The sequence below is a fragment of the Microcaecilia unicolor genome, chromosome 8 (genome assembly GCF_901765095.1).
Source record: "Microcaecilia unicolor chromosome 8, aMicUni1.1, whole genome shotgun sequence".
In the NCBI taxonomy this organism is placed as follows: Eukaryota; Metazoa; Chordata; class Amphibia; order Gymnophiona; family Siphonopidae; genus Microcaecilia; species Microcaecilia unicolor.
Window position 1 is genome coordinate 61,753,506 of NC_044038.1, and position 12,545 is coordinate 61,766,050.

At 51.2% G+C, this 12,545-nt stretch overlaps 1 protein-coding gene across 1 annotated transcript in view; it reads right to left on the reverse strand.

Annotated features, from left to right (window-relative positions):
• TRAP1 (TNF receptor associated protein 1) overlaps positions 1-12,545 on the reverse strand; it is a 186,329-nt gene that overhangs the window by 145,014 nt on the left and 28,770 nt on the right. The window contains exon 5 of the mRNA XM_030211743.1: positions 11,169-11,240. Coding sequence (XP_030067603.1) covers positions 11,169-11,240 — 72 coding nt within the window. The remainder of the gene's footprint in view (positions 1-11,168; positions 11,241-12,545) is intronic.

Here is a 12,545-nt window from a genome sequence, read left to right on the forward strand (position 1 = left end):
GTTAAAATTCAGCGTGATAAAGATGAGCGGTTCTTGCTTTTGAGTCTCAGGATAGATGACTTGGCCTTTACTTTAGCCTCAATAATATCTTGTCCCAATGGTAAATTGATAGTGGGGGGGGGGGGGGGGGGGGCGCGGATTTCAATACCACACAGCACCCTGCGTTGGATAGGTCGGGCCCATCTTCCGGTCCAGATGTTCAAGTTTCCCAAGCTTTAAATAGGTTTGTTCGAGATCTTGCCATCTCTGATGTTTGGCATGTATCTCATCCGAGGGTTTGTGATTATTCGTTTTATTAGCACTCTCACGATACTTATTCTCGCATTACCTTTTCGTTGATATCTCTCTGACGCAAGCTGGATGGACTTCAGATATAGGGTATGATACATACCTGTAGCAGTTGTTCTCCGAGGACAGCAGGCTGATTGTTCTCACGACTGGGTGACGTCCGCGGCAGCCCCCACCAACCGGAAATAAGCTTCGCGGGACGGTCGACACGCAGGGCACGCCCACCGCGCATGCGCGGCCGTCTTCCCGCCCGTGCGCGACCGCTCCCGCCAGTTGAATGACTAGCAAAAAAATATGAAATACACAACTCCAAAGGGGAGGAGGGAGGGAAGGTGAGAACAATCAGCCTGCTGTCCTCGGAGAACAACTGCTACAGGTATGTATCATACCCTTTCTCCGAGGACAAGCAGGCTGCTTGTTCTCACGACTGGGGTATCCCTAGCTCTCAGGCTCACTCAAAACAAGAACCCAGGTCAATTGAACCTCGCAACGGCGAGGAAACAACAGAAATTGACCTACGAAGAACAACTAACTGAGAGTGCAGCCTGACCAGAATAAATTCGGGTCCTGGAGGGTGGAGTTGGATTTACACCCCAAACAGATTCTGCAGCACCGACTGCCCGAACCGACTGTCGCGTCGGGTATCCTGCTGGAGGCAGTAATGTGATGTGAATGTGTGGACAGAAGACCACGTCGCAGCCTTGCAAATCTCTTCAATAGTGGCTGACTTCAAGTGGGCCACTGACGCTGCCATGGCTCTAACACTATGAGCCGTGACATGACCCTCAAGAGTCAGCCCAGCCTGGGCGTAAGTGAAGGAAATGCAATCTGCTAGCCAATTGGAGATGGTGCGTTTCCCGACAGCGACCCCTAGCCTGTTAGGGTCAAAAGAAACAAACAATTGGGCGGACTGTCTGTGGGGCTGTGTCCGCTCCAAGTAGAAGGCCAATGCTCTCTTGCAGTCCAATGTGTGCAACTGACGTTCAGCAGGGCGGGTATGCGGCCTGGGGAAGAATGTTGGCAAGACAATTGACTGGTTAAGATGGAACTCCGACACCACCTTCGGCAGGAACTTTGGGTGGGTGCGGAGCACTACTCTGTTGTGATGAAATTTGGTATATGGAGCATGAGCTACTAGGGCTTGAAGCTCACTGACCCTACGAGCTGAAGTAACTGCCACCAAGAAAATGACCTTCCAGGTCAAGTACTTCAGATGGCAGGTATTCAGTGGCTCAAAAGGAGGTTTCATCAGCTGGGTGAGGACGACGTTGAGATCCCATGACACAACAGGAGGCTTGATAGGGGGCTTTGACAAAAGCAAGCCTCTCATGAATCGAACGACTAAAGGCTCTCCAGAGATGGCTTTTCCTTCCACACGATAATGGTAAGCACTAATCGCACTAAGGTGATTCCTTACTGAGTTGGTCTTGAGGCCAGACTCTGATAAGTGCAGAAGGTATTCAAGCAGGTTCTGTGCAGGGCAAGAACGAGGTTCTAGGGCCTTGCTCTCACACCACACGACAAACCTCCTCCACTTGAAAAAGTAACTCTTTTTAGTGGAATCCTTCCTAGAGGCAAGCAAGACCCGGGAGACACCCTCAGACAGACCCAACGCAGTGAAGTCTACGCCCTCAACATCCAGGCCGTGAGAGCCAGAGACTGGAGGTTGGGGTGCAGCAACGCTCCGTCGTTCTGCGAAATGAGAGTCGGAAAACACTCCAATCTCCACGGTTCTTCGGAGGACAACTCCAGAAGAAGAGGGAACCAGATCTGACGGGGCCAAAAGGGCGCGATCAGAATCATGGTGCCGCGGTCTTGCTTGAGCTTCAGTAAGGTCTTCCCCACCAAAGGTATGGGAGGATAAGCATACAGGAGGCCGGTCCCCCAATGGAGGAGAAAGGCATCCGACGCTAGCCTGCCGTGTGCCTGAAGTCTGGAACAGAACAGAGGCAGCTTGTGGTTGGTCTGAGAGGCGAAAAGGTCCACCGAGGGGGTGCCCCACGCTCGGAAGATCTTGCGTACCACTCTGGCATGGAGCGACCACTCGTGCGGTTGCATGACTCTGCTCAGTCTGTCGGCCAGACTGTTGTTTACGCCTGCCAGGTACGTGGGTTGGAGGAGCATGCCGAACCGACACGCCCAACGCCACATCCCGACGGCCTCCTGGCACAGGGGGCGAGATCCGGTGCCCCCCTGCTTGTTGACGTAATACATTGCAACCTGATTGTCTGTCCGAATTTGGATAATTTGACAGGACAGCCGATCTCTGAAAGCCTTCAGTGCGTTCCAGATCGCTCGGAGCTCCAGGAGGTTGATCTGCAGATCCTTTTCCTGGAGGGACCACAGACCCTGAGTGTGGAGCCCATCGACATGGGCTCCCCACCCCAGGCGAGATGCATCCGTCGTCAGCACTTTCGTGGGCTGCGGAATTTGGAATGGACGTCCCAGGGTCAAATTGGTCCGGATGGTCCACCAGAGCAGTGAAGTGCGGCAACTGGTGGAGAGGCGGATGACATCTTCTAGATTCCCGGTGGCTTGAAACCACTGGGAAGCTAGGGTCCATTGAGCAGATCTCATGTGAAGACGAGCCATGGGAGTCACATGAACTGTGGAGGCCATATGACCCAGAAGTCTCAACATCTGCCGAGCTGTGATCTGCTGAGACGCTCTGGTCTGCGAAGCCAGGGCCAAGAGATTGGTAGCCCTCGCTTCGGGAAGGTAGGCCTGAGCCGTCTGGGTATTCAGCAGCGCTCCTATGAATTCCAGAGACTGAGTAGGCTGGAGATGGGACTTTGGGTAATTGATCACAAACCCCAGCAGCTCCAGAAGTTGAATAGTGCACTGCATGGACCGGAGGGCTCCTGCCTCCGAGGTGCTCTTGACCAGCCAATCGTCGAGATATGGGAACACGTGCACTCCCAGCTTGCGTAGATACGCCGCCACCACCACGAGGCACTTTGTAAACACTCGTGGGGCAGAGGCGAGCCCAAAGGGCAGCACACAATACTGAAAGTGCCGTGCGCCCAGGCGGAATCTGAGATACTGTCTGTGAGCTGGCAGTATCGGGATGTGAGTGTATGCGTCCTTTAAATCCAGGGAACATAGCCAATCGTTTTTCTGAATCATTGGCAGAAGGGTGCCCAAGGAAAGCATCCTGAACTTTTCTTTGACCAGGAATTTGTTCAGGCCTCTCAGGTCTAGGATGGGACGCATCCCCCCTGTTTTCTTTTCCACAAGGAAGTACCTGGAATAGAATCCCTGCCCTTCCTGCCCGGGTGGTACGGGCTCGACCGCATTGGCGCTGAGAAGGGCGGAGAGTTCCTCTGCAAGTACCTGCTTGTGAAGGGAGCTGAAAGACTGAGCTCCCGGAGGACAATTTGGAGGCAGGGAGGCCAAATTCAGGGCGTATCCGCACCGCACTATTTGGAGAACCCACTGGTCGGAGGTTATGAGAGGCCACCTTTGGTGAAAAAATTTTAACCTCCCTCCGACCGGCAGATCGTCCGGTACGGACACTTGTAGGGCGGCTATGTTCCCGTGGATCCAGTCAAAAGCCCGTCCCCGGCTTTTGCTGTGGAGGCGCAGGGGGCTGCTTAGGCGCACGCTGTTGACGAGAACGAGCGCGCTGGGGCTGTCCCTGTGCCTGGCGAGGCCTTCGGGCCGGCTGGTTGTACCTACGCTTTGCAAAAGAATAGGGTGCAGCCTGCCGTGCCCGGGTAAAACGCCCACCCGTGGGGGCGGGTGCTGAAGGCGCCCGGTGGGAGAGCTTGTCGAGAGCGGTTTCCCGCTGATGCAGTTGGTCCACCATCTGCTCGACCTTCTCACCGAAAATGTTATCCCCCCGGCAAGGGACGTCAGCCAGTCTCTGCTGGGTGCGGTTGTCCAGGTCAGAGGCACGCAGCCATGAGAGCCTGCGCATCACTATACCTTGGGCCGCAGCACGAGATGCCACGTCACAGGTGTCAAAAATCCCCCTGGACAGGAACTTTCTGCACGCCTTCAGCTGCCTGACCACCTCCTGATAAGGCCTGGACTGCTCCGGCGGGAGCTTATCGACCAGGTCCGCCAGCTGTTGCACATTGGTCCGCATGTGGATGCTCATATAGAGCAGGTAAGATTGGATGCGGGTCACGAGCATGGAGGATTGGTAGGCCTTCCTCCCAAATGAGTCCAGAGTGCGAGACTCCCGCCCCGGGGGCGCCGAGGCGGTATCCCTCGAACTCCGTGCCCTCTTGAGAGCAGAATCCACGACCGCTGAGTCATGGGGCAACTGGGGCCGCATGAGCTCTGGGTCAGAGTGGATCCTGTACTGGGACTCTGCTTTCTTGGGAATGGTGGGATTAGTTAGTGGTCGCACCCAGTTCCGGAGCAGCGTCTCCTTCAGGACATTGTGCAGCGGTACCGTGGAGGACTCTCTAGGTGGTGATGGATAGTCGAGGACCTCGAGCATCTCGGCCCTCGGCTCTTCCACAGAGACCACGGGAAAGGGAATGCTTATAGACATATCCCGCACAAAGGAGGCAAAGGAGAGACTCTCAGGAGGTGAGAGCTTCCTCTCCGGTGACGGCGTGGGGTCCGAGGGAAGGCCCGTAGACTCCTCTGAGGAGAAATATCTCGGGTCCTCCTCTTCCCCCCACGAGTCCTCATCCTCGGTATCGGACATTAGCTCATGTAGCTGCGTCCGGTACCGGGCCCGGCTCGACGTCGAGGCACCGAGGTCTCGGTGTCGTCGAGCGGTGGACTCCCGCGCCGGCGGGGACGGAGCTCCCTCCATCGACGTCGACGGGGACTCCACCTGCGTGGCTGTCGAGACCGGCACCGCAAGCGGCGGCGGTGTCGACTGCCCCGGCGCGGGCTAGAGCTCGCCGGCGCCACAGTCATCGGCGCCGAGGGCGCAAGCACCCCCGGCGCCGGCACAGCCTGGCGCATCAGCCCTTCCAGGATCCCCGGAAGGATGGCTCTGAGGCACTCGTCCAGGCCCGCTGCCGGGAAAGGCGGTGGGGCCGGTAAGGGTGTCGGTGCCGGAAGCTGCTGGGGGCCAGGAGACGGCACCGAGGTGCCGGAACCCCGACGCGTCGGTACCTCCACCACCGACGGAGATCTCTCCTCTCTGCGATGACGCTTCGGCGTCGACTCCTCTTCAGGGTGCACCGAGGGCTCCCGGTGACGGCGCTTCTTGTCTTTTTTCCGGTGCACGTCACCGGTGCCGGAGGGCATGGAGGAGGAGGAGGTCGATCCCCCTCGGTCTCGGGGTACCGGGTCCGACAGGGTTCGGTCCCGTGGCTCACGAGTTGAGGGAGTGACCGGGGCCGACTGCCCACGCGGTCTCTCTACCCCACTCTCGCCGGCGGACCGGCGGGCCGACGGGACCTGTTCTCCTGGGGTCGTTGCCATCGGTGCCGATGTCTCGGGCATCGATACCGGTACCGAAGAACCGGTCTTCGATACCGATGCCGTCGAGGTCGACGTCGAGGGGCCGGCGCAAGTTCCAAAAAGACGGTCCCGCAGAACTTGCCTCGCAACCTGAGTCCGTTTCCGGAGACCGAGACACAAAACGCACGACTTGAGATTGTGCTCCGGCCCGAGGCACTGGAGGCACCAAGCGTGGGTGTCGGTCTGCGAGATCGGCCGGCCGCAGCGACCACACTTTTTAAATCCACTCGGGACCTTCGAGGACATCGACGGAAAAATCGCGTCGGCGAAGTCAAAGTCGGCAATGGTGGCTAAAATCACACCACGAAAACTGAAACCGACCGAGCGGCCACTAGGCCGCAACGAGGCGGCCCCGCTAGAAAGCGAGGGAAAAAAAAAAAGGAGCGCGTGCTCCACACGCGCAAAATTCTGTTTTTTTTTTTTTTTTTTTTTTTTTAATAAAAGAGAAAGAAGAAGAGGCCGAACAGGCCAAAAGCGACGATCCGCGTAAACGCGGTCGAAAAAATCCGGCGGCTGAAACGAGAGAGAGGGGAAAACACAACTCTCTCAGTCGCGGAAAAAAAGTAACTGGCGGGAGCGGTCGCGCACGGGCGGGAAGACGGCCGCGCATGCGCGGTGGGCGTGCCCTGCGTGTCGACCGTCCCGCGAAGCTTATTTCCGGTTGGTGGGGGCTGCCGCGGACGTCACCCAGTCGTGAGAACAAGCAGCCTGCTTGTCCTCGGAGAATGGAACTTTTACTTTATCGGACCATGCTCCTGTTTGGGTCCAGCTTCCCTCTCTACGTGAGGAGGTTAAGGAGAGGAGGTGGACATTGAATACTACCTTGATAAAAGAGGATGAGATTTTGGCTGGTTATAGAAAACCCTTGCAGGAGTATCTTGAACTTAATTTAAACTCGGGACCATCTATGGGTGTTGTTTGGGATGCACTTAAGGCTGTCTCTAGAGGTTTCTTTCTCCAAAAAGCTAGTTTCCGTGCCAGGCAGCAAAGGGCTGAGGTAGCTAAGTGCCTTACTGAATTGACTCACTTGTCTGAAAGTCACAAATCTTCTCATTCGGTTGCTACCCTGCGGGTAATTCAAGCACTTCGTTTGAAATCAGACCAGATATATTCTGATCAGTTACAATTCTTTTATGCTCAACAGCGACACTCTCAATACGTGTATAGTAATAAACCAAGTAGGGCCTTGGTGGTTAAGTTGCGTCAATGCCAGGTAGACCACACTATTCTTAAGGTGGGGGGTGGTAATGGAAAGTTTGTGACATCATCCTTGCAGGTCCGTCAAAAATTTCAGTCATTTTATCAAACTCTTTACACATCTGACACCTCTACTACGCCTGAAGCGATCAATAATTTTCTATCGACATGTTCTTTCCCTACACTTACAGTCGAGCAACAGGATGCTCTGGATGGTCCGGTTTCAGTTGATGAGGTCTCTAAGGTTATTAAAGCACTTACAATTGGAAAATCACCTGGTCTGGTTTTAAATTAAATGTGAATAAATCAGAGGCCTTAGCGATCGGAATCTCTCGTCCAGTTCTGGAGTCCATTTAGCACTCTTTTTCTTTTAAATGGGTATATGGGGGTATAACTTACTTGGGGGTTACTCTTACCCCTACTCTTTCAGATTTGTTTGCTGCTATCTTCCTCTTTTGAAGGCTCTTTATAAGGATCTGGAGAGGAAGGATGCCTCCGATTTGTCTTGGTTGGGTAGGATTGCTAAGTTAAAAATGAATATACTACCTCGTTTGATGTATCTTTTCCAAGTCCTCCCCTCTTAGAGTTTCTAGGGGCTTCTTAGCGAGTTTGCAGGACAAACTGGCTCATTTTGTCTGGTCTAACAAGCGCCCTAGACTGCCCAGGGCGTTAAGTTATCGAGACCGGAGGAAAGGTGGTCTAGGGGTTCCTAATGTTCTTTGGTATTATAAAGCGGCTCAAGCTTGAGCGGCCTTTGAGAGGTTTCAAGATAATCCACAAAAGCTATGGGTTCAGTTGGAGCAGGTTGAAGTGAGTTCTTGTCCTCTTTGCTCGTTGATGTGGCTTCAACTCAAATATAGGATTTTAAGCAAGGACTTGTGCCCCTCGATTTTTTCAACTGGGATGGGTTATTTACTAAGCCAGACTTAGTCCTTTCCAAATTGTCTCCAATAGCTAACAACCCACTTTTTCCTCCTGGTCTCTCTCCCAGGCTGTTTTCTAGATGGGTATCTCTGGGCTTGGTGACCTGAGGTCAACTGTTTGACGAGGATCACCTGATTCCTTTGATTCATTGAAATAACAATATTCTATTCTAACCACAGAGTTGTATGCTTATTCTCAGCTGAGACACTTTCTTTCCTCTAAGGAGATCAAGGCTAAAATATTGCGAGAGGACTCCTTTACAGAGGATCTTCGTGAAGATTCTAAAACTACTAGGGGTCTTATCACTTGTTTTTTATTCCTATCAGCGTAGGCAAATTTGTCCCAGTTTTGCCTATAGGGAACGCTGGCATCGGGAATTAGGGGTGACTATTGAGGATGCTGATTGGTCCTTTTTGGAGACTGGATGGACGAAGGTGTCGCTATCGGTTCCCTTTCAGGAGAGTGTAGTTAAAAGTACTCTATAGGTGGTACTTGACCTCCTGTACGCAGTGGTGTGCTGGTAAATTTTTAACAACAAGCTCTCTCCCTGGTCCACATCTGCGCTCCCCCCCCCCCCCCCAAAAATAAAAAAACATTTGCGGAGCTGGCTATACCTGGGGAGGGAGAGAGCGTGCTTTCAAACAATCCTTACAGCCAAATTTACCTTCTTTTAATGTAAAAAAAAAAATCCACTTAACTTGTCCTCCCCCAACAAAGGGGCCCAGCAACGTCAGCTTCTTAAATTCTTACCAGCAGAGAGGGTAAGGTGCATTTCTGTTGCAACGATCAGCCCAGCAGGGCTCTCCTCTGTCCTCTCTGGCAGAAAATCTCAGGACAGAAGGGGAAGCCAAGTTGAGGTTATTGTTGGGTACAGCTCCACAACCAGCTGGGCTCTGATCAGGAGCGCTGCTGAGATGAACCGCGAGCACATGAACCTCTTGCCTGCAGTGCAGCACGAGGAGGCAGGGTTGCCACATACCATGCATGCACCAATATCAGGTGACAGCTGGTGTGTTTGGGCATGAATGCCTCCAGCCTCCCGCTGCAAATAGTGGGGAAAAAAAACGTCAAGTCCAGTCTGACAGCACAACAACTGGCTCGCAAAATTGTTCAAAAATTAACAACTGGCTCTGCAGAGCCGGTGCGAGCCGGCTCCAGCACATCACTGCCTGTACGTCTGTATCACATGTTTCCAAGTGCATCACCACTGTGCTGGCGTGGATGTGGTCAGAGAGGTACGATGGGCCATATTTGGTGGTCCTGCTTTAAAGTGCAGGCCTACTGGAAAGCTATTCAACATAGATTACAAAACTGGTTTCTTAGCCCAATTAAACGGTCTCCTGAATACTTCATATTTGAAAAAAAAAAAAAAACCCAGGTCTTACTAAATCTCAGGCGTTGTTGACTAGGCAAGCTATGTCTGCGGCAAGAGTTGTGTTAACTGCACATTGGAAATCTCCAACCATCTCTCCTTTGGTGAGATGGTTAAACAAATTATGGTTAATTTGTGAAATGGAAAGAATCCGGGCTCTGCGTTGTCGTACTGTGGCAAAGTGGGAGGCAATATGGGAGCCCTTCCTGAAACACTGCTCTTATTAAGCTGGGGGAAGTGAAATGGGTGGGGGGAGGGGGGGAGGGTATTTCACCAAAAAACTTCAAAAATTTGAGGTTATAGTTTGTAACCATAGCTGCATTGAGAATGTGTATGTTCTTATAGTGAGGCAGAGTATATGCTCTAGGGTACACTGGTTGGGTTTATTTTGATTGGCATTTTGCATTTACTCCTATGTTTTAACTGCTGTTGTATTGTCTTTTCAATGTTGAATAAAGACTTCAAAACATTAAAAAAAAAAGAATGCAGAAATGCCAAAAGGCAGGAATTGATAAAGAAAGGCATCCTCTCCGAGATTAATCTATGTTTCTGCGAGGCACAAAAACTGAAGACTAGGGATTGAAATCTGGGCGGATTTTGTGCATAGCGACGTACAATTCAAGAACCCTATTGAAAGATTTGCTTGTGAGTTTGATGGTTGGGGACAGGAATTACAATGAATAAGTGCACTACACTGAGGGACATTGGGAGGTGGGGGTAAAGGAAAAAAGGTCTGTGGCCCCAGTGGGAATGAATTGGATAAATTGGTGCCGGGGGGGAAAACACACACATGACATGAACAGGAGAAGAGCAAGGGGCAATAAACAGCAATCTTCTAAGAGACAGTAAAAGGAATGTCCATGATAGAAACAGCAGTACCTGAAGAGGATGATAAAGGAGGCCTCATGGAGCTCGTCTAAGGAACTCCTTGGGCGCGCTTCTTCAGCTTCAGAAGTGGAAATGCATGGGGTCTCAAAACTCACTATGGGCAATAGGATGAAGGTGGAAGGGGGTAGACTCATGAGCAATCTATTTCTTTATTGAAAGGGTGGTGGATGCATGAACAGCACACATAAAGGCTCTTATAAAATTGCACTAGGGGTATACAAGCACAAACACATTCACTACCAGCAAATAGTGTACGAGCATTCCTGGGAATAAAAAGCAGATGGAATTGTGGCAGGATCAACACTTATTCATGCATTTTATAAAATACAGTCATACTGATGGCAAATTCAATACGATCCTTCACAAGCAATGTAATATACTATGATAATCACAAATATAATTTTGCTTGTATATAATAATTAACTTAGAAAATACAACTTTAGAAATTTTTCTGTTGATTAGATTTCGAAGGACCCTTTCATTAGAAAGTGGTAGTTGGCATGAATGGCAGGCATTAAAATTTTGTGGGGGGGGGGGAGGGGGTCATCCTTCATAAAGCCAATTGTATGCGAAACGTGACAAGTCAGATTGCAGAACCCCTACAGATGACCATGCTTATGCGAGACACAGGGAGGGAAGGAGGCCCGAAGGGAAGCGATCTGCTGCCCTACTGCCTGCAGCGCTTTCACACGGAGGTAAAAGGCACTGTGATTTCAATGCAGGGGGCCCGTCCTGGTGGCAAATGGAGGGGGGCAGAAGGAGGGGGGTGCGGTGGGCCTGGCCCAGTCTCTCAGCGGCCCTGTTCCCTGGACACAAAGAGTTTGCTTAATACTGGGGGTGCTCAAGTACCCACAGCGCTGGCTCCTGTGTCAGCAGCTCTAGGAAGAGATAACCAGTATATGCAGGGGACATATATCGCTAGAATACAATAACAATCACTCATTTACCAGCAAAGCAAAGCCACAAAGCTCTAACTATGCATCATGCAAAACATAAGCCACAGAAGGATATCACTGGTGGGGACAGGAACACAAGACACAAAGGACATTTAAATCCATATCCTTACCTTTGATCCTGATCTAGCAATAGTTCCTAGGTTAGAAACGAGCTCTTCCTCAGTCATTCCAATGCCAGTATCCTACAGAGATTAGAATGATTACAGTATGGGATATAAAAGTAAAAAACACCATTGCTGGCTGAGCTAATGATGATTACAAGAGCCACATAATATCTTGGTACTTTGAGGCTAATAATAGAATGGACCACATGTCTATAGCAGGCAGTGGCGGCCCTACCATTAAGCCAACCTCAAGCGGCTCTCTCCCATTCCCTCCTCAACCCTCTTCTCCATATTTACCTTATTTTTTTTCTTTTCCAAAAGGTGGCAGCAATTCCCATAGGCTACCCTGCCACTGGAACCGGCCTGTTCTCCCTACTTTAGCCCGCCTCTTGACATAACCTCCTGTTTCCTCAGAGGCGGGAAGCAGTACAGCAAAGAGGTCAGTGCCAGCGACACTGCAGCAGGGCAGCCTATGGGAATCACTGCACCTTTTGGAAAAGAAAAAAAAAATAAGGTAAACCGGGGAAAAGGGTTGAGGAGGGAAGGGGGGGATGCCAGACCGGGCATGGGCGGCATCTCATGCCTGCCTCAGGCGTCAGATTGCTTTGGGAAACCCTTGATAGTAGGTGTAACGATACATAAGCACATAAGCAATACCACACTGGGACAGACTGAAGGGTCCATCAAGTCCAGTATCCTGTTTCTAAAAGTAGCCAATATACAGTGGGGGAAATAAGTATTTGATCCCTTGCTGATTTTGTAAGTTTGCCCACTGACAAAGACATGAGCAGCCCATAATTGAAGGGTAGGTTATTGGTAACAGTGAGAGATAGCACATCACAAATTAAATCCGGAAAATCACATTGTGGAAAGTATATGAATTTATTTGCATTCTGCAGAGGGAAATAAGTATTTGATCCCCCACCAACCAGTAAGAGATCTGGCCCCTACAGACCAGGTAGATGCTCCAAATCAACTCGTTACCTGCATGACAGACAGCTGTCGGCAATGGTCACCTGTATGAAAGACATCTGTCCACAGACTCAGTGAATCAGTCAGACTCTAACCTCTACAAAATGGCCAAGAGCAAGGAGCTGTCTAAGGATGTCAGGGACAAGATCATACACCTGCACAAGGCTGGAATGGGCTACAAAACCATCAGTAAGACGCTGGGCGAGAAGGAGACAACTGTTGGTGCCATAGTAAGAAAATGGAAGAAGTACAAAATGACTGTCAATCGACAAAGATCTGGGGCTCCACGCAAAATCTCACCTCGTGGGGTATCCTTGATCATGAGGAAGGTTAGAAATCAGCCTACAACTACAAGGGGGGGAACTTGTCAATGATCTCAAGGCAGCTGGGACCACTGTCACCACGAAAACC